Below are 18629 nucleotides of genomic sequence, written 5' to 3'. Positions count from 1 at the left end.
CTACACGATTTGAGCACATTATCTTCCTCAAGATGTCCGAAGACGCTGTTTACGATCTTCTCCGTCGTGTTCAACCATCCGAAATTGAGCCACGCCTTTATGATGTAATCCACCTTTGCCCAGATTTAACAGATACCCTTTTGAGCACTGTTGATACACCAATGAAAATTGAAAATGACCCAGAAGCTGGTGGTCAATTTGTGACTTGCGAATTCAATCGTGATCTCGATAGCCACCGTTCACCACTTTCTAACAAGTATTACCCACCACTTCCAGATGGTCAACAAATCCCAAAGCGCTTGAGGAATATTGAAATCAAAGCTAATAATGCTTTCAATGCATATCGCCATCTTTACTTCCAAGGCGGTATTTGCTCTGTTTATCTTTGGGAAATCGAAGATAAGCTTTTCGGTTTCGGTGTTTTCATCAAGAACAACATCGACACTAAGCTCCGTACAGGAGAGAGAATTAAAGGTGTCATCGACTGCAGTGATGTTGTCGAAGTTGATGAATCATCTTCAAACGCTACATATACTTTAACTTCATCGGTTTTAATGCACATCTCTATCGACATTGGACTTACACAACCACTCTCAATTGGCGGTAGCACTGCTGATCGTAAAGTTGTCACAAAACCATGGAAGAACGACGATGATCACATTGTCAACGTCGGTGAACTTGTTGAATCAAACTCTGCACACTTCAGAGATTATATCGAGTCCATCTATATCTCCAAGATGAGACAAATCATTGAACTCATGTCCAACCAAGATGGACGTGCTCAACAAGCAGCTGTCGCTAATGAATTAGCAGCTCTTTTTGCAAAGAGGAGAGCTGCTGCTGGTCAGTAAACCATTTACTGGATGATTTTAAACGTCACTTTTTGAGAAAACGAATAAAACCGTTTTTGATGAAACAAAAGAATGGAAATTTAGAGCAATACAAACATTGTTGATTGCAGAAATAGTATGGATACACATGAATTAAGAATAAAAAACAAATTTAGAAATTATTTAAAATATTTAAAACAGCTATTTGCAATTGAATATGGTCTTACTGAAATTGTTAAATTAATTGATAATATACACTGAAGCTCAACTTGATGATTCAAAATGCATTTGAAAAATATGCCCTTCATCTTGTAATGCATTGTTGTATTTAAAACTTAAGAATATATTCAAATAATATTAAAATGTTACATGTTCTGGAGATGAGCTTATGCTTTTAATATTAGAATATTCTATAATAATATCTGTGTTGTTTTCGAAATGAGCAAGAAATTCGTGTAAACTATTCAACATAAATTTTTGACAATAAAGATAAAACAGCAAAAAAAGTAAAGCCGAGGATCGAAGGATAATTTCTCCAATGACCACAAATTACCTTTTTGTATATTATCCTTCAATAGGCTATTCCAAGGATGAGATTTATTTTATCTCAGAAGATTTTGAGAGAAATTAAAAAACGTTAATTTTTAAATATAATTATCTCTTTGTAAATATGTAATTAACACAATAATATCACCTACTGTGGACGTGGCGTTTTCCTTTTCTTTTTTTTAACAGGAAGTGATGAGTAATTTTGGCGTTTTCCTTTAATAGGTACAGGAGCAGCTAAGGTTTGTTCACTGGAATTGCACTTCGGTTCTTCTTGAAACTGACTTATTTGCTCAAGTACAGAGTTATTATAATTAATGAGATTTTCAATCTCAGTTATACAGTCACAAAGCTCAGACTCACATATTGCTTTCCTCCCTTCTAAGTCGTCTTTGAGTTTTGCGAGAATATTTTCAGATTCATCTTTTTGAATTTGAGTGCTTCGAATCCTTTCTAATTCTTCTGTTAAGTTTTTTATTTGCTCTTCTAGGTCAGGACACACTTGGCCTTCATGGGTGGATATTGTTTTTAACAGTTTTTTTCTTTGTTCCACTGATTCTTGATATTGCTGTTCTAATTTATTAATATTACCTTCTTCCTTTTGAATCCATAATGAGATTGTTGCATTTTGTTCCTTTAGTTTTTTGATTTTTTTGTTAAAAATTGATATTAAATATTCTTCTTTTTGTTCATTTTGAATTGTAATCTTTTGAACTTCGAATTCGAGGTTCCTGTGTTCCTTTGAAAGTTCAGTTGTCTTCTCTTGTTCTGCAATCAGTATTGATTCTAGAGTTTCTAAATCTTCCTCTTCTAAATCGTTCATCGTTTGTCACTTTTGAATACCCTATTTTCAATGGGTACACTAAGAAAAGTGACCAACAGCCCAAGAAATCCAAAAAAATCAAAAAAATGTATTACTCACCGCAAAGGAGCAGTAAAAAATTTTGCTCTGCATGCGATAAAGTAAAGAAAGATTTTCTTGGTGAAATAAATGGATATTTGAAAAAAACAGAAATTATATCACAAAGCCCAAATGTACAAAATACAAATAGGAAAAGACAAGAAATAATACTCTCACAAGAAGAGGAGAAAACGTACCCCCACGTTACATTTAATATTCATCCAAGAAACTTAGAATCAAATAATGTTTTAATACAATCAAATTCAAGAAACAAAGAGAACACCTCTAAAAAAGAACATCCAATTGAATCTGAATTTATCTCGACAAAAGGCATCACAGTACTTACTGAATTTAAGGAATCACATGATCAACAAAGAACAAATAACCAATTAACAACAAATAGTAAAACACGAATTAAAGAAATAAATTCATTGAGTTTCACAAATCCAAATAAAAATGATCAAAAGAAAAAATTAATAACAAAATCATATGAAAATAGAAACGGAACTAAAAACAATAAAATAAATATAATTAAAAAAAGCCCACAAAAATCAGCAATAAACCACACGATCAATAGGAACATATCTTTAAACAAAAAAACATAACTCAACACTTTCATTAATCACCAAAAATAAAAGTTTTTCCCTGAAAGAAGACAAATGTATTTTGTGATGTACATAAGCAATATATATACTTTGGTAAAATTCATTGTACACTGAACATAAAACTACATTTATTGGTGACACTCGCTAACAAAGTCCAAAAACATTTTTGAGCGACGGTTTTATAAAATGAGGCCACCCCAAATGTGCCGATAGAGACCAATGATCATTTGATCTTCTTTTATATATTATTTTAAATGAATACTTTTTTTATAAAATAAATTTAATCATATTAGAAATATAAAAAAAAATTTTGGTAAACTGCCGTGAGACACACTTATTTTCTAAATATGTTCTCCATGAATAATGGTACAGTGTAGGCGTGGGTTGTATAATAAGGGTCGCTCTACATGTTTTTCACTGCAGTCTATGGAAAAAAGCAAAAAAAGCATTTGCCCCAAATAATATTATTTAGTCTTTTTAATTAAATTTTATAGCATTAACATGAAATGTAACTTCAATCTGTGGTACGCCGCGTGGTGCTGGTGGAATATCTGTTAAATCAAATGTACCAAGTTAGCTATTGTCACATTCGTGGACGTTCTCCTTCATAAACTTTAATTGTAACTGCGGATTGATTATCTGAGAATATTGTGAAAACATTTGACTTCTCCACTGGGGTTGTTGTTTTACATGGAATTAGCACTGTCATCTTAGAGTTCTATAAGAAATATTATTTTATCAATAAACAGATTATTATGACATATTTAATTTATAAAAATAGCTGTAGCCTAGCCTACTAAATTGTGCTATTTTGCATGTGTGTTAATGTTTAATTAATGAAGACTTAACACAAGGGCGATTTTTTGTGAAGTAATATTATGGGGCACCCTAAATCGTTATTACAGCTTGAATAATTGAATGATTTATTATGCTTTGAAAATGCCCACACACATTGCGCAATGTTTTTCTTCTGGTTTTCTTACTTAATATTCTCTTTAGATCAAACGCAACTTTACATGTACTACACTGAATCGGATATACCAGAAGATTCCTTTTCAGTTCCATTACCACAAAGTTTTTTAAATTGGTCCAAAAGAGAAGGTTGCACTTCAACTCCAAGTTCTGATGGCCAAACACTTATAGCACCACCTGGTACCACATCTACACTTGCATATTATTTTTCTTATCGTGTAAATCAATTTCCAACTGGAAAGCGCTATATATATGTTCGTACTACATGCAATGCAGCCAGCAGCAACAACAACGAAGCTGCACTCTGTTATGTTGATATCACGCAATCAAATCCTCGTATTGTTTATCGTTATGGCGCCAATTCCAATATTGGTACATCTACGATATATCAACTCAGTCAACCTGCACCCAACGAAAGTGTTTCATTAACCATTTATATGATGAATCAAGATCCAACTCGAGATGCCGTCTTTCTTCTTCCCAAAGTTGAATTTTTCAACCAAATCATTAATCCTCAGGAGATTCCAGTTACATCTGAACCCATCACAAGCTTATGTACACGCTATATTGGCCATGTTCCATATCATAGTAATGATCCAAAACTTCGATTATATTCACTTAGTCTTCAAAATCCACATTTATTTCCGACAAAATTCTCAACGCCCAATTATGCCTTTTCAAATTCTGCTGGCTCTATTGCGCAAGTCCCAATCATTGCTAATGGCAGTCATATCATTGGCATTGATCTTTATGCGTTTGATTTTATGCACCTATGGAAAATCGAAGAAATCGAAGATTCAAATGGAACCAAGACAACGCATTTTTCTATGCATATCGAGGTCACTAACACGAATGGATTTAATATCTCACTATTAGTTTTAGAGCAAGCGTCATCGAGTTGGCTTGACGCACTTGAGAAGTGGCATTTGCATTTCTCTGATATATACTCAACGCAACCAGGAGGTCAAGGGCTATGGGCAGCGTTTCCGCAATTGCAATCGATTTTCCCGAATAGTACTGATGACCGCGATGTTTATGGAGTCCAATTCCAATGGGGTGCATCGTGGAATCAAGTTAAGCAATATTTGAAGTCATATATTTACATTGAGCCGACAATGATACATGTATCGATTCCGTATAATGAAGAAACAGTAATTTCCGATTTACAAAATTGCGCTAACGATAAGAATAATTCACAATATCTGAAATGCGCTGCAATTTTAGAAGAAGGAAATCGAAATGTAAATGGAGAAATTGTTATTGAAGCTGAAAACGCTTCTTGGAATGTCGGACTGAAATCTTATGTTATTCTGGAAGGGAAATCTTATGATTATTATATCCCTGGTTTAGATAACTCAATAGCTAATTACGTTAACAACAACATAAGTTTCGATGGTATAGCTATCGATTCTTTCAGTGGCGGTTATCGGATTACTTATATATCAAATGATAATAGAGTCGCGTTGTCTGATATACCTTATTATCTGTACGATGAAAATGCTCAGAAATCATTCATCCCAACGATAGTTAACTTCCTCAGAATTTATAAACGTTATTTGAACGTATCGTCAGGGGGGTTCATGGGGAATACCCAATTTTACCCCACCTCAATTATCAAGATTCATCGCAAGCTCAGGTTATGAAGTCGGTTTCGTCCCCGCCGCAGATGGACATTTGAAATACTCAAAAACAACAAGAGATAACTTTTGGAAACAAAGATTTACTTCTGGATCTAGACCAATTAGCACACTAGAAAATACACCACGTGAAAACTCATTCAAGTATATGGAAGAATATTTCTCTCTTCTTCTTTCTTTTGGTGGTGCTGCTTCTTATTTCTCATATAATGCTGCACAAAAAAACTTTTGGTCAGCTGAATGTAAACAAGAAATATTCGACACAAGAGAACACTTTGAGCGTTGGACTCCGGTCCTTCGTGCTGTTCTTAATGACACTGTTTTTTATGCAAATCAATACGAAATGGTCGAAATGGAACTACCACCAGATCAACAGGTTCCACCTCTTGATAACACAACAAGTCGTGAGACTATAGAAATGTCAGATAAAACGATGTTTTGTGATAAGATAAAAAATGGCAAACAATCAAATTGTTATCTTGTCGTTTTGTTGGCTTACAACGGTGAATATTCTGGTAGCGATTTCCGGAGACTCGCAAAAGTGAAGTTCAACGCCAAAAATAATTCAAATTCATATGAATGCTTCTTTGTGTCAAATGACATGTCATGCAAACCCCAAGGCGATGGAGAGTTTGAGCTTGAAATAAAAGGGCTACCAAAGTACCACCAGTATCGAGTTGCTGTTATAAGATTCAAATTGGGAGAAAGCGCAATGAACCCAATTGGCGTCGCTGTGTTGGTAGTTGGAAGTGTAATCCTAGGAGTGGGAGTTGTGCTTGTTGCCGGATTGTGTTACCGCAGAAAGAAAGAGAACGATGAATTTGCTAATTGAATAGTTTACACATATGTTAAATGTTGTTTGTAGATAATTTTGATATCAAATGCTATAAGTAATTTATAGTATAATATTTTGTAAATTTAAAGATTGGAATTCGAGGTGAATAACTATTTCTCAAGCATAAAATGTTTTAATGATGTTTTTTAGTTTTTCAATAATTTGATATTTCATATAAATTATTTATGCAATATTATCAAAAGGATATAGGCATGTAACTTTCCTTATCATAGAAATTCATATTTTTTCAAAACTCAACATTGGTGTATAGGAAAGTGATAACAGGAATATTTTATTTTCATTTGCATTTCATGGAACAAAAGGATATTCAATTGTTGGAGAAAATTATATCAAAGCTAAATGATGGATAACATTAATTTTGAAGAAACACTGTGTTAGTTCAACTCTTAATCATTTTGATGAAAACTTTTCTTATTCGTTTCATCTTATAGGTGGGACACATTCAGTAACTTTCTCTATGAAAAACATTGATATACATTTTCTGTGTTCGGTATTTGTAATAATGTTAACATTAATAATAATCGATAACGTAATGCTGATGATGATTGAACTTCTGTTGTAGTATTTAATGCATTAAGTAATTTAGTTGTAACTGAAGGATTTGGAAACTTTTGAATATATGTACGTAATGAACGAAGTGCCTTTTTCTAGAAATTAATTTTTTGTTCGATAAATGATAATAACATTCTATAAAACACATTTCGATATATTTCTGATATATATGACATTAAAGCTAATGCGATATCCATTAATGCACATGCAATGCTAATTTGTGATGGATTACCAGCTAAGACTAAAATCTTATTACGAATTAATGAGCCGAAAAATGCATTAACGGAATTTTGATCCATTAATGAAGCAACAACAGATATTGCCGGAATTACACATGATGCAGTGGATGGATCAACAGAAGCATTAGCTAATGAAATTAACATTTGTTCATGTCGATCAGTATATGGAGCAATATAGCATATAGTATTATTTTACAAATCGGTCGATATAATTCTAATTTGATTTCTTCAAATCGATTTAATACTAAGTCAACAAACCCTGAAATATCAGTTAAATTCGATGTGCAACAATTTGGTATAACATTCCATAAGTTTTGCCATAATATTCATGATGGATCTTGTCGTAAGTTTTCATACATTTCTTCTTCAATAGGTAATAAATAATTAAATGTGATTCATTATTCTTTGTACCGTAAATAATTAAATAAGACCGAAGATTCCCAAACTCTACAAAAATATTAGATGATGTTATATACCAAAAACAAAAAACACAATACTAAAAATGATTTACATTTAGAACTGAGTATATTTTATTATTTATTTTTCAAAATTACATTTGCTCAATGAATTTTTCTTCTTTGAAGTCATCTGCAAAAGGATCTTCTTCAATATTTGAGATAGACATTCCCGTTGTGAATGTGTTTGTGGTTTGGTTTTCATTTTGTTGTTCTGAAGTTTCATTTTCATCAATTTCTTCTTTTTTATTTTTAATTCGAATCAATAATATAATTAGTAATGAAATTATAATAATAACAACAATAACGCAAACGATTATTATGATAATTGTTATTTTATTATCATTTGTTTGAAATTCATTGTTATAAATAAATGTAAAGAAGTTCGAATAATAAATATAATAAGTTGAATAAATAATAACTGTGTAATCATAATATATAAATTCTGTTTCAATATAAATATTCGATGAATTAATTGTAAATAGTGAAAGTGATTTTGTTTGTATTTCATAATAAGTAAATGAATATGTAAATGATAATGTGATCGTTAATAGATATGAAAAAGATTTCGTTATATCATTTTGAATTGATTCAGTAAATGTATTCGATTTTGAAAATGTATTAATACTGAATGTATGCATTTGAGAAAATGTACTTGAGACAGAATATGTGTGACTTTGATTGAATGTATTTAACTGAGAATATGTGTTACTTCGACTGAATGTGTGTGATGATGAAAATGATAGTGTTGCAATTGGATTGCAATTTCCTTCTGCATATGTATTGCTAACATTTAATTTTCCAAAGTTACTTCCTATATATGTTGGATATGTGATAACATTCGTTGTAACATTATAAAATGCACTTTCTCCAATAACTGGTTCTGTATAACCATAATAATAAATGCATTCAAGTGCATTACAATTACCAAATGCTGATCCTCCAATTTCTTTTATTCCATACCCAAGTGTTAACACCCCCAAATTAGGACATGATGAAAATGCTGAACTACCAATCGATGTGACTGAATTTGGAATTGTAATGTTTTTGATTGATGGACATGATGAAAATGCTCCACCACCAATCATTGCAACATTTTCTCCAAAAATAATCGTTTCTAAATTAGAACATGATGAAAACACATAATTCCCAATATCTGTTGTAGAATTACCAAAATTAACTGAATTAACTGATGGCCATTCTGAAAATGGATTATTTGGAATGAAATAAATTCCTTCACTGATATTTATAAATTTCGTGGTAATTTTATATTGTTCAATTTCACTAAAATCATTTGAGTTTGTTATTGTTAATGTTGAAGTATTATCATAAATTATTTGAAAAGAATTTATGAAAAATATAAAAAAAATTATAACATTTTTATGTTTTTTCTTTTCGTTTGTTTTCAATTTGTTAAGTAAGAATTTAATTTCATAACATAAAGAAAATCCCAAAATAAAAAAGTAACAAATTAGAGCTTGAACATTTTCATTGAATTTGAACATTTTCTTTATGAAACTATTATTCATTTGCATTGATAAATGTGCTTTTAATGAAAAATGATTAAACACTAAAGAAAAAAATTTGAAACAATGTTTAACATATGAAATCGGTAATTCTAGCAAAGGGGAATTAAAATGATATCTTCTTGTGCTTATATTAAATGGATTCGATTCATTATCTTTTAGCATAAGAAAATTGGTGACTTTGATGGACACGTTCTTTTTATTAAGGCACGAGAATGTAAAGTATGCATCCCACTTGGATTTCAAAGTAAGGCAAGGAGAGCACTGGAGAGTTTGAGAAATAGATAATTGATCACTAAAAATCTTTGAGCCTAAGTTTTTTGGTGAGGTTTGTAATAAACAAAAGAAATGTATGGGAAAAACCAAGATGAAATAGCGCATCCGTGTCAAAACTTGCGAAACTTGCTAATAAATCAGAAGCTTCAACCGCTTCTTCTTTTCGTCAGTTCATTTGTATAACTTTTACCGAAACGCGTTTTATTGTTTTTGCGATCGGAAGATGTTCACAAAGCTGAAACGTAATGATTTTTATGAAAAGTGACATAAAGTTCCCTTATTTAAATTGTAGAAGAAGACAAAAAAATGAAACAAAGAAAATGATATCGCTTAGCATCAAAGGAAATCCATGGATTTTTTCGAGCGCTCAAAAAGTTTGTTTCAACACAATTAACAGATTGAATTTTTCAATTTAAATAACCGCCAAGAGGACGATGGGCAATTGATCAATTATCTAACACTTTTTATAACGTTAAGAAAAAATTCTGTATGTAATCTCATTCATGCGATAATAAGCAGGAAATCAAAAGAAAAAAGTAAATTTTCTGCATTAGTAAAAAATTATTAAACTTAAGCAAGTTATATTAGATATAATACAAGAAAATTGAACATACAATGAAATTATTTGAAATATTCCATGTTCATTTAGTAAGAAAGGACTTTTTCAAAAGGAGCACGTTACACTTGAGCAAAACCGGCCGTCACTTTTTGGCGGTTATGGCTGGCCTTAATTTAAATGAAATATATTGCTGCATATCTCCTTGCCCAAGCCGGCGGCGATGCTTCCCCATCCAAAGAAAAGATCACAGCAATTCTCGAAAGCGTTGGAATTCAAGTTGATGCAAAAGCAATTGATGCTCTTCTCGAAAAATTAAACGGAAAGAACATCGAAGAACTCATCAAGGAAGGTTCATCCAAACTCGCTGTTGTCGGAGGTGGTGCCGCTGCTCCAGCTGCTGCTGCAACAACAGAAGAAAAGAAGGAAGAAGAAAAGAAGGAAGAAGAAGAAGTTGTTGAATTGGCAGGTGGTTTCGATGACCTCTTTGATTAAATTTCTTAAACACGCAATCCAGCTGTAATTTTTTTTTCATCTTTTAATTCAAATAGCAATATAATTACACACCTTACCAATTTATTTTTGGTTTAAGAAAGTAAGAGAAAGGAAATCTTTGCTAACCAAAGAAAATTTATAATCAACTGATTAATTTAAATTTAATTTTTTTTTGAATCACTCAAAACACACATTTCTTAAACACAAACAACTTGATTCCATATGTCCTTTATGTTAAATATGCAAATAATTTGCTTAATGATAGTTTTTATTTTTCATGTTCGATTCCTCATTTGGATGACACTTTTTTGTTCCCAAGAGGAAGGACCAATTTATGATACGAGTTCCTTTTGATGAGGAACAATACAAAGCAACTTCTGACTATTCGGATATCGAAATTGAAAGCTGTAGCGAAAATACAGAAATTGAAAATAATAAATTTATTTATCTTCAAAATATGTTAACAGATTCAAAAAATAGCACATTAAAAGCAAGTTCAATACCTCTTAAAGATAAAGAAAATATTATTTTTATTAGAACCGCAGTTGTTGATTGGCTCTATCGTGTTCAAATCAAAGTAAATTTTAGCAGAGAAACTCTCTATAGTTCTATTGCTATCTATGACAGAGTGCTTCTTAGCATTCACGTGACTCGAAAAGATGCTCAACTTTATGCGGCCACATCACTTTGGATATCTGCTAAACTCGAAGAAACCATATACAAAGACATATCTATTTTCACCACCATTGCCAACAACAAACTTACAGCGGATCAACTTCGTTCCACAGAACTCAACATATTTTCATCCATTGGGATGAAACTTAACTTTCCAACATCTCAACTATTTATCACTTGTATCATCACACGTTTTGAGTTACAAAATATAGAAAAATTTTGTTATTTTTTTCTCGATGCATCATTAACATCTCTTGGTCTAATAGAGGTGCCAAGTTACATTGTTGCAGCTGGTGCTGCTGCACTTGGCTCTGCTTCTGTTGGAAATAATATTCCTCTTGAAAGTTTGTTTGCTTTTCTAGGGTTTTTTAGTGATAATGAAAAAGAATTATTCCAAAGCGTTGTGAAAAAGATAATTAATTTGGCTGTAAACATTGTTAAATGGGGAAATGGCGGAATATTCGAATATTATTCAAAGGATGGGAAAGAAAAACTGAGAGAAATAGTGAAAAGAGCAGCGAAAGAATTCGGAATTGACAAAGTAAATGTTTGATTTAGTGTTTTATTTTTATGTTTTATCCGAAATTTCTATGGCAAGTGTTTCAGCCAATTGCGCTTTGAATTTTTTTGGGGTTACAAAACGATCGAATCATAACTCAAAATATTCTATCGTTCCTTCTGATTTAAGGGCGTCCTTATTAACGGTCGTTTTTGAAATATTTGAAACCAAATGTTTAGAACGATAGGAAACAATCCCACTTTTTCAAAGGAATTTGTATTCTTTCAATTTGATTTTGAATAAAAATATAAATGACGCCTATTTTAAATGAAAATAGAAAATAAAAAACGGTTTGGCAAAATACAGTCCGATTAAAAAACATTAAAAAAGTTTTGTTGGTAAATATTTCGTATATTAAGGTTCAACTTGTTTGTTATTAATATAACTAAAAAGATATGAATGTTTTATTCTCATTGCTGTTTGGTTACTGGGAGTAATATTTTTTCCCCAATTTTGCATTTATATACTAATTATATAATGGTTTTGAAATATTTTTATCGGAAATTTAAAATATATGCCTTAAAATTAGCATTTAAATATTTTCTAACATTAAAAATATGAAAACATTTTTCATATCAAATGTCCGAATCTATGGTTTGCTACATATCTATTGTTTGTCATTTGGGTTGTTTATGTTATTTCAGAATACGAATGGATGGGAAAAACTCCAATCAATGAAACAAATAATTTTTGGTTTAAAACATGGTAATGTTTCTCAATCTGTACAGTTGGTCATTGATATATTTGATGAAACTTATTTATACTCATTTAACCAAACTATTAGTCAAATGATATTTTTATCATTTGTTATTAGAAAATGTGATGTTAACATATGTTTAGATTTTATCAATAAAATTCAACAATATGAAGAAAGTATGTTTCATTGTGATTCCAAGATATTAGATGTATTTCTACAATTGATTATTAATAATTATTATTATAAATTTGCTATGGAATCATATTATCTTATTGAAAATATGATCGAACAAAATATAATTGAACCAAAGATTATTATAAAAAAAAGATTACTTTATTTTATGCATTATGAGAAAGATGAAGAAAAATTAAATAAATTGTTTGAATTGAATGAAAAAAAATTAATTGATAACCTTAACATTAGTGACCTTAAAAAGAATGATTGGGAATTGCATAAGACATTAATTATAGAAGGACATAATCCAAATGAAATTGCAAAAATAATTCGAAACGATGAAATAGAAAAACTTCAAGAAATATCATCACAAACAAATTTTGATTTTAATCAAAAAATTAAACCATCACTTTATGAAATATGTTCATTTATTAATCAAAAGAATGTTACATTAATTGATTATGCAGCATTTTTTTCTTCAGTTAAATGTTTTAAATATTTACTTATAAATAATGCAAAAGTAGAAAACGCAGGCAAATATGCAGTTGCAGGTGGAAATGAAGAAATTATTCATTTGTGTGAACAAAATCATTCATCATTTGAATATGCTTATGAAGCAGCGATTATGTTTCATCAAAATGAGATCTTTAAATATATTTATGAAAATAAAATTAATGAAATAGATTTTGATATGATGGGAAAGGAATGTATTGAATACCATAATTATGAAATTTTTTCATTTTTAGAAAAAGAAGGAATGAAAATTAATGAATCTATTATTAATGAATCAGCGAGAAATGGAAATATATTTCTTACAAAATACTTAATTAAAGAAAATCCATTTCCAAAAAATATATTAGTTTATTCAACCGAATCAGGAAATATTGAGCATGTTAATTATATATTAGATAGAAAAGGTTTTGATATTAATGCTGTAAACATGTTTTTGTTTTATTTAAAACTTGTTTTTTAATTTTCAAATTTCAAAATAATATTTGGAAATTATTTAAATTATTTTTGACAGCACTTATGTTTGCATCAATAAATGGTCATGTAGATATAGCTAAATTACTTCTTGAACAAAAAGGAATTGATATTAATGCTGTAAACATGTTTTTGTTTTATTTAAAACTTGTTTTTTAATTTTCAAATTTCAAAATAATATTTGGAAATTATTTAAATTATTTTTGACAGCACTTATGTTTGCATCAATAAAGGGTAATGTAGATATAGCTAAATTACTTCTTGAACAAAAAGGAATTGATATTAATGCTAAATATATTCATTTGTTTTGTTTATTATTTATTTTAATAATTTGGTCTTTCGAAATTATATTTGGAAATTATTTAAAGTATTTAAAACTGCACTTATTTGGGGATCTTATAGCGGTCATAAAGAAATCGTTAAATTACTTCTTGAACAAAAAGGAATTGATATTAATGCTAAAGGTATTCATTTATTTTATTTAAAATTTATTTTAATAATTTGGTCTTTCGAAATTATATTTGGAAATTATTTAAATTATTTTATACAGCACTCATGAATGCACACAAAAGCAGTATAGTAAAACTACTTCTTAACCAAAAAGAAATTGATGTTAATGCAAAAAATGTTTAATTATTTTAAATAATATCTATTTTAATAATTTTATATTTCAAAATAATATTTGGATATTATTTAAATCATTTCAAACTGCTCTTATAATAGCATCTTGCATTAATGAAATAAAAAAAGTTAAATTACTACTTGAACAAGAAGAAATTGATATTAATGTTGAAGATATTCATTTGTTTTATTTGAAATTTATTTCAATAATTTTATATTTCAAAACAATATTTGGAAACAATACAAATTATTTCAAACAGCACTTTTTGTTGCATCGCGAGAAGTAGCTAAATTGATTCAACAAAAAATTAACGAATCCATAAATCACTGAATTTAAAGATATTATTAAATAAATAAAATAATCACAATGTATACATATATAAATAAAATCATTAATTATCTCAAGATTTAATATATATATATATATATATATATATATATATATATATATATAGGTATAGATAGAAACACTTGATTAATTTGATTAATTTTGGATATCAAAACTACAATTTTCATTTTCCTAATTTAAACGTTTACTCAATAAATTTGTGGTCTGTTGCCATTAGGTTCGAAATTAATTTTAACAACAATTAATATAATAAATTTTGATTCTTGACTTTACTTTCCGATTGAATTGAAAAATTATATTTCTAAATGTAGGAATTTTGTTGGAAATAAAGTAAAATAATTGTGCCAGATGAGAAGCCGTTTAATAATACGTTAGCTGAATCAAGAAAATGTCTGTGAATTGTGTCTCTTTGCCAACTGATATAGATTCAGATTCCACAGACAGTGACTTTGTTCCACCTCCAAGACACATGTCTCCAAGAAAAATAAAAAATCCACATACTGAAGAATCACATGATGAGATGGAAAATGATAAAGATTTACAACCATTAAGTGGTGACTTAACGCATTTAGGTTTACCACCTTTAGCGCTTGACAGCGATCCTTTTCTTTCTCCTATTAAAGATGCAATCACTTGTAATGTTAAAAGACATCGAATTTGGATAAAAGGAATTAAAGGTGAAAAATATTCAATTTCAACACAGGGAGAGACGTTGTTAGTTGCCAAAAGAAAAATGAAGTACATGAAAAAAACATGGTTTATTTCCAAATCAATGAACTTTTCATTAGACACTCCAGACCTTGCAGGTATTCTTGTCAAGCAACGAACAGGAATTTCGTTTACGTTAATAAGTCCTCGAGCACGACAAACAGATTCTTTTCGTCAAATTCTCGGAGGAATTGATCTTGAGAAACCAAGAAAAGTTATCCTTGCACAAGATTTATGGCTACCGCCTGATGAGGATGATATATTTAGTGTAACTCTTGAAGATGGAAAGTATATGTATCTTCATTCTGTAGGTCAAAATTATCAAATTCAATCAGTAAAAAACGGATCTTTTAGCCCAACAAACGATGCAAGCAACATATGTTTTAGAGCAGAAAAAGGAGCTGATGAAACACTTACGGTTGATGCAAAAGCGCCATTAAGTCTTGTCCAAGTATTTGGAATATCATTGTCTTTATTTCTTCAATAAAATTTAATTTGTTTTATGTATCATATGTATCTTCAGGTGGTACAAAAATAGTTTAGCTACTTCTGAATCAACCTTCAAATGATTTAATTTCTTTTAGAAATTTTATATATATATATATATCAGATTCCGTATTCTTTATTGTAAGCAAATTGTGTATCATTTGAATAATAATTAAATTAAAATAAATTGGATAATTTTTATCAAATTTATCATTTATTGCTTTCGCTGTTTGAACAATATTTCCTCCATTTAAACCAAAAACCAGTTTTTTGATTGAGAGCAACATTTCCCATTCATTTTGATATTGATATTCTTTTGTTTCTTCATTAGTTAACAACATATTGAACCAAAAAACCGCAAAAGCGATGGGGTACCCCAAAAACAGATAGAAATTATTGGGAAATCTTAATAAAAAAAAGAATATTAAAGAAATTTTAAACTCAGAAATTAGAAGTATTGCAGATGGAGGTGTAACACACATAAAGTTTAAATATGGGAAAATGTATTGTTCATAATGACTAATTCAGATTTTCATTAATTATTGTTACATCTATGTATTTATATATAATATATATTCATAATGTCAAGATCTCTAAGATGAGCGCTCTATATAAATTGTCGAAATCGCAAGTGAGTTATATAACATATAATTATTGAATAGTTTATTTCAAATTTTAAGGACTTTTGGTTTTTGAATAGTTTATATTTGATGTGCTTTGATATTCAAACAAAAAATTTATTCATTTCTTAAAATGAAAAAATATCAACGCTTTGATTCCTTTGATATCTCATCCAAAGACTTTTCGCTTCGATCATTTGAAGAAGTTCCGCAAGAACAACGTGAATATCTATTTCAAGCGAAATGTGTTGAATGCATCAAAGTGTTTCAAGTCAATGATTCCAAAATCGTTGAACTTATTAAATCAAAGTTAACCACTGAGATCATTGACTTTATCTCATATGCAAAGAACCAAGAAATACTTCGCTATGACTCGTACAAAATCTTTATGAAAATGATTTCCACAATTCTCTTTCAATATCGACGATATATTACATGGGAATACTTAAACATCATCTACAACACATTATTCCTATGCAAATATTGTCCACTTGAACTATACACATCGTCGTTTATATATAAACTCATAAAAAATGGAATAAGTTCAGAAAATGAAGAACGAGAAATCGTTAGAGACATATTAATTTCGATACAAAGGAAACATAAAAACATCCAAAAACAAATCCTTCATAGTATATTTATGTTGCTTTCATTAAGGAAATGTTCAAATGAAATATTCGAAGTTTTGTTTTCGATAATATCAAATAATTCATTTGAATTACAACGATCACATTTATATTACTTTAGAGATTACTTTTTACCATTTCATCTGAACCAAATCGTACATCCGATGTACATAGAATGCGTTATTAGTTTCTGTAAAAAAGAATATTCGTTGTTCCCAATCATATTCGGATATCTGTTGAATCATTGGCCGGTAACTGACTTCCAAAAAGAAATTCTTTTCTTAAACGAAATGACGAAATTGTTTATTACGTTTGTTGACGTCGTTTCTTTTGAAATGGCAACGGCATATTTCGAAAGAATCGCATTGTCATTACAATCAGTGCATTGTGAAATTGTTAATACTGCAATAAAGGCACTGAAGAAAAGGGAAATACAAAATTTGTTGAAACAATTCCCACAAATGAATTATCATAACATTACAAGCGTAATTGAGAAAATATCAATTTCTCATTGGAACACTTCAACGCGTTGTAAATGTTTTGAACTTTTATCATCAATTTGGAGTAATGAAACTGATATCAAAATTTCAATTAATAGAAATAATGAAAATGTGGATGACAACGCAAACCAAAAGTGGGGTAATATCTTTAGAGTTGCACGAAGAAGAGATCCCAGAATTCAAGTGAAAGAACCAAATTTCTTTTCGACATCAAAAATTTGATTCTTGAATTTGACAAACTCTGTTCGAATCATCTAACGGTCGCCAGGTATAAAAATTCATTTAATGAATGATTTCGAAAAACTTCAATGTATTAATTTAACAAATAAAATGCAGAAAATGGAACTTTGTAAGCCATTCATTGATAAAGTTGATCCAGATCGTGATGGGGCTAAAGGATATTTTGATATTATTAAATCGCCAATGGACTTAACGACAATCAAAAAAAAACTAAGCGGAAACAAATATGCGTCAATTGAAGAATGGAAACATGATGTAAACCAAATATGGGAAAATGCAATGGTTTATAATGACGAAGGAACTCTTTTGTATCTGATTGCAAAAGAAATGAAACTTTGGTTCAATCGCAAATATATAAAAATTCCAATCAACAAAGACGAAGATTGGATACTGTCATTGACAAAAACATCAAAAAAGTTATACGACTTATCTTTACTTCCTCCTTCAACAATTGCTACGTTTCATCCGCCAACAGCTCTGCCTCCAATTGAAGTTGCACAGAGTCCAGCAGAAGAAATAAAACAATCAATAATTATTCTCGAAATTCCGCCTGGAATCAAAGAAAAATACGAAAACTATCAAGTGGACTATAGTGACCAAAACAAGTTTTAATTTTGTGTTTATCTAAAAATTGTATAAAATTATTTTTTTTGTGGCCATTGTTCCAATGACATTTGAAGTGTGAAATTCTTCAGAAAGTGTTCAAGTTTACCAACAAATACTTAATGCATAAGTTAAGGCATGCGATATGTGGAAATTAGATGAATAAAACTCACGAAAATTGTAAAACATTTCAATCATAAACAAATGCTCAACTTGATTTGACTTCATTAATTACTGTAAAAAGTATAGAACACTATTCATTGAACAATGAATAAGCTGATGCTAAAAAGGTCGTAGTACGATAGCATGTATCGTTCTGCTATTTCAAAAGCTAATGATCG

General features: G+C 29.8%; 6 protein-coding genes across 6 annotated transcripts; all 6 read left to right on the top strand.

Moving 5' to 3' along the window:
- Nucleotides 1-32: 32 nt before the first annotated feature.
- Nucleotides 33-851, top strand: GO595_006835 (F-actin capping protein, beta subunit; the record flags this gene model as incomplete). Its single annotated transcript, XM_067920232.1, has 1 exon — nt 33-851. The coding sequence occupies one exon, from the start codon at nt 33-35 to the stop codon at nt 849-851; it is 819 nt and encodes a 272-aa protein (XP_067773055.1).
- A 2990-nt stretch (nt 852-3841) lies between these two features.
- On the top strand, nt 3842-6323 carry GO595_006834 (uncharacterized protein; the record flags this gene model as incomplete). The annotated part of the gene is made up of 2 exons (XM_067920231.1): nt 3842-5430; nt 5486-6323. 2 exons carry the CDS (start codon nt 3842-3844, stop codon nt 6321-6323), a joined length of 2427 nt encoding a protein of 808 aa, XP_067773054.1.
- Nucleotides 6324-10131: 3808 nt separating this feature from the next.
- GO595_006833 (60S acidic ribosomal protein P2) lies at nt 10132-10446 on the top strand (the record flags this gene model as incomplete). The annotated part of the gene is made up of 1 exon (XM_067920230.1): nt 10132-10446. The coding sequence occupies one exon, from the start codon at nt 10132-10134 to the stop codon at nt 10444-10446; it is 315 nt and encodes a 104-aa protein (XP_067773053.1).
- A 457-nt stretch (nt 10447-10903) lies between these two features.
- On the top strand, nt 10904-11674 carry GO595_006832 (Cyclin, N-terminal domain containing protein; the record flags this gene model as incomplete). The annotated part of the gene is made up of 1 exon (XM_067920229.1): nt 10904-11674. One exon carries the CDS (start codon nt 10904-10906, stop codon nt 11672-11674), a length of 771 nt encoding a protein of 256 aa, XP_067773052.1.
- Nucleotides 11675-14974: 3300 nt separating this feature from the next.
- On the top strand, nt 14975-15700 carry GO595_006831 (uncharacterized protein; the record flags this gene model as incomplete). Its single annotated transcript, XM_067920228.1, has 1 exon — nt 14975-15700. The coding sequence occupies one exon, from the start codon at nt 14975-14977 to the stop codon at nt 15698-15700; it is 726 nt and encodes a 241-aa protein (XP_067773051.1).
- A 2030-nt stretch (nt 15701-17730) lies between these two features.
- Nucleotides 17731-18297, top strand: GO595_006830 (Bromodomain containing protein; the record flags this gene model as incomplete). Its single annotated transcript, XM_067920226.1, has 1 exon — nt 17731-18297. The coding sequence occupies one exon, from the start codon at nt 17731-17733 to the stop codon at nt 18295-18297; it is 567 nt and encodes a 188-aa protein (XP_067773050.1).
- Nucleotides 18298-18629: the final 332 nt, after the last annotated feature.

This window comes from Histomonas meleagridis, assembly GCF_020186115.1.
Source record: "Histomonas meleagridis strain 2922-C6/04-10x chromosome Unknown contig_48, whole genome shotgun sequence".
NCBI lineage: Eukaryota > Parabasalia > Tritrichomonadida > Dientamoebidae > Histomonas > Histomonas meleagridis.
The sequence above is the reverse complement of the archived record's forward strand: the minus strand, read 5'-3'. Positions and strand labels throughout refer to the sequence as shown.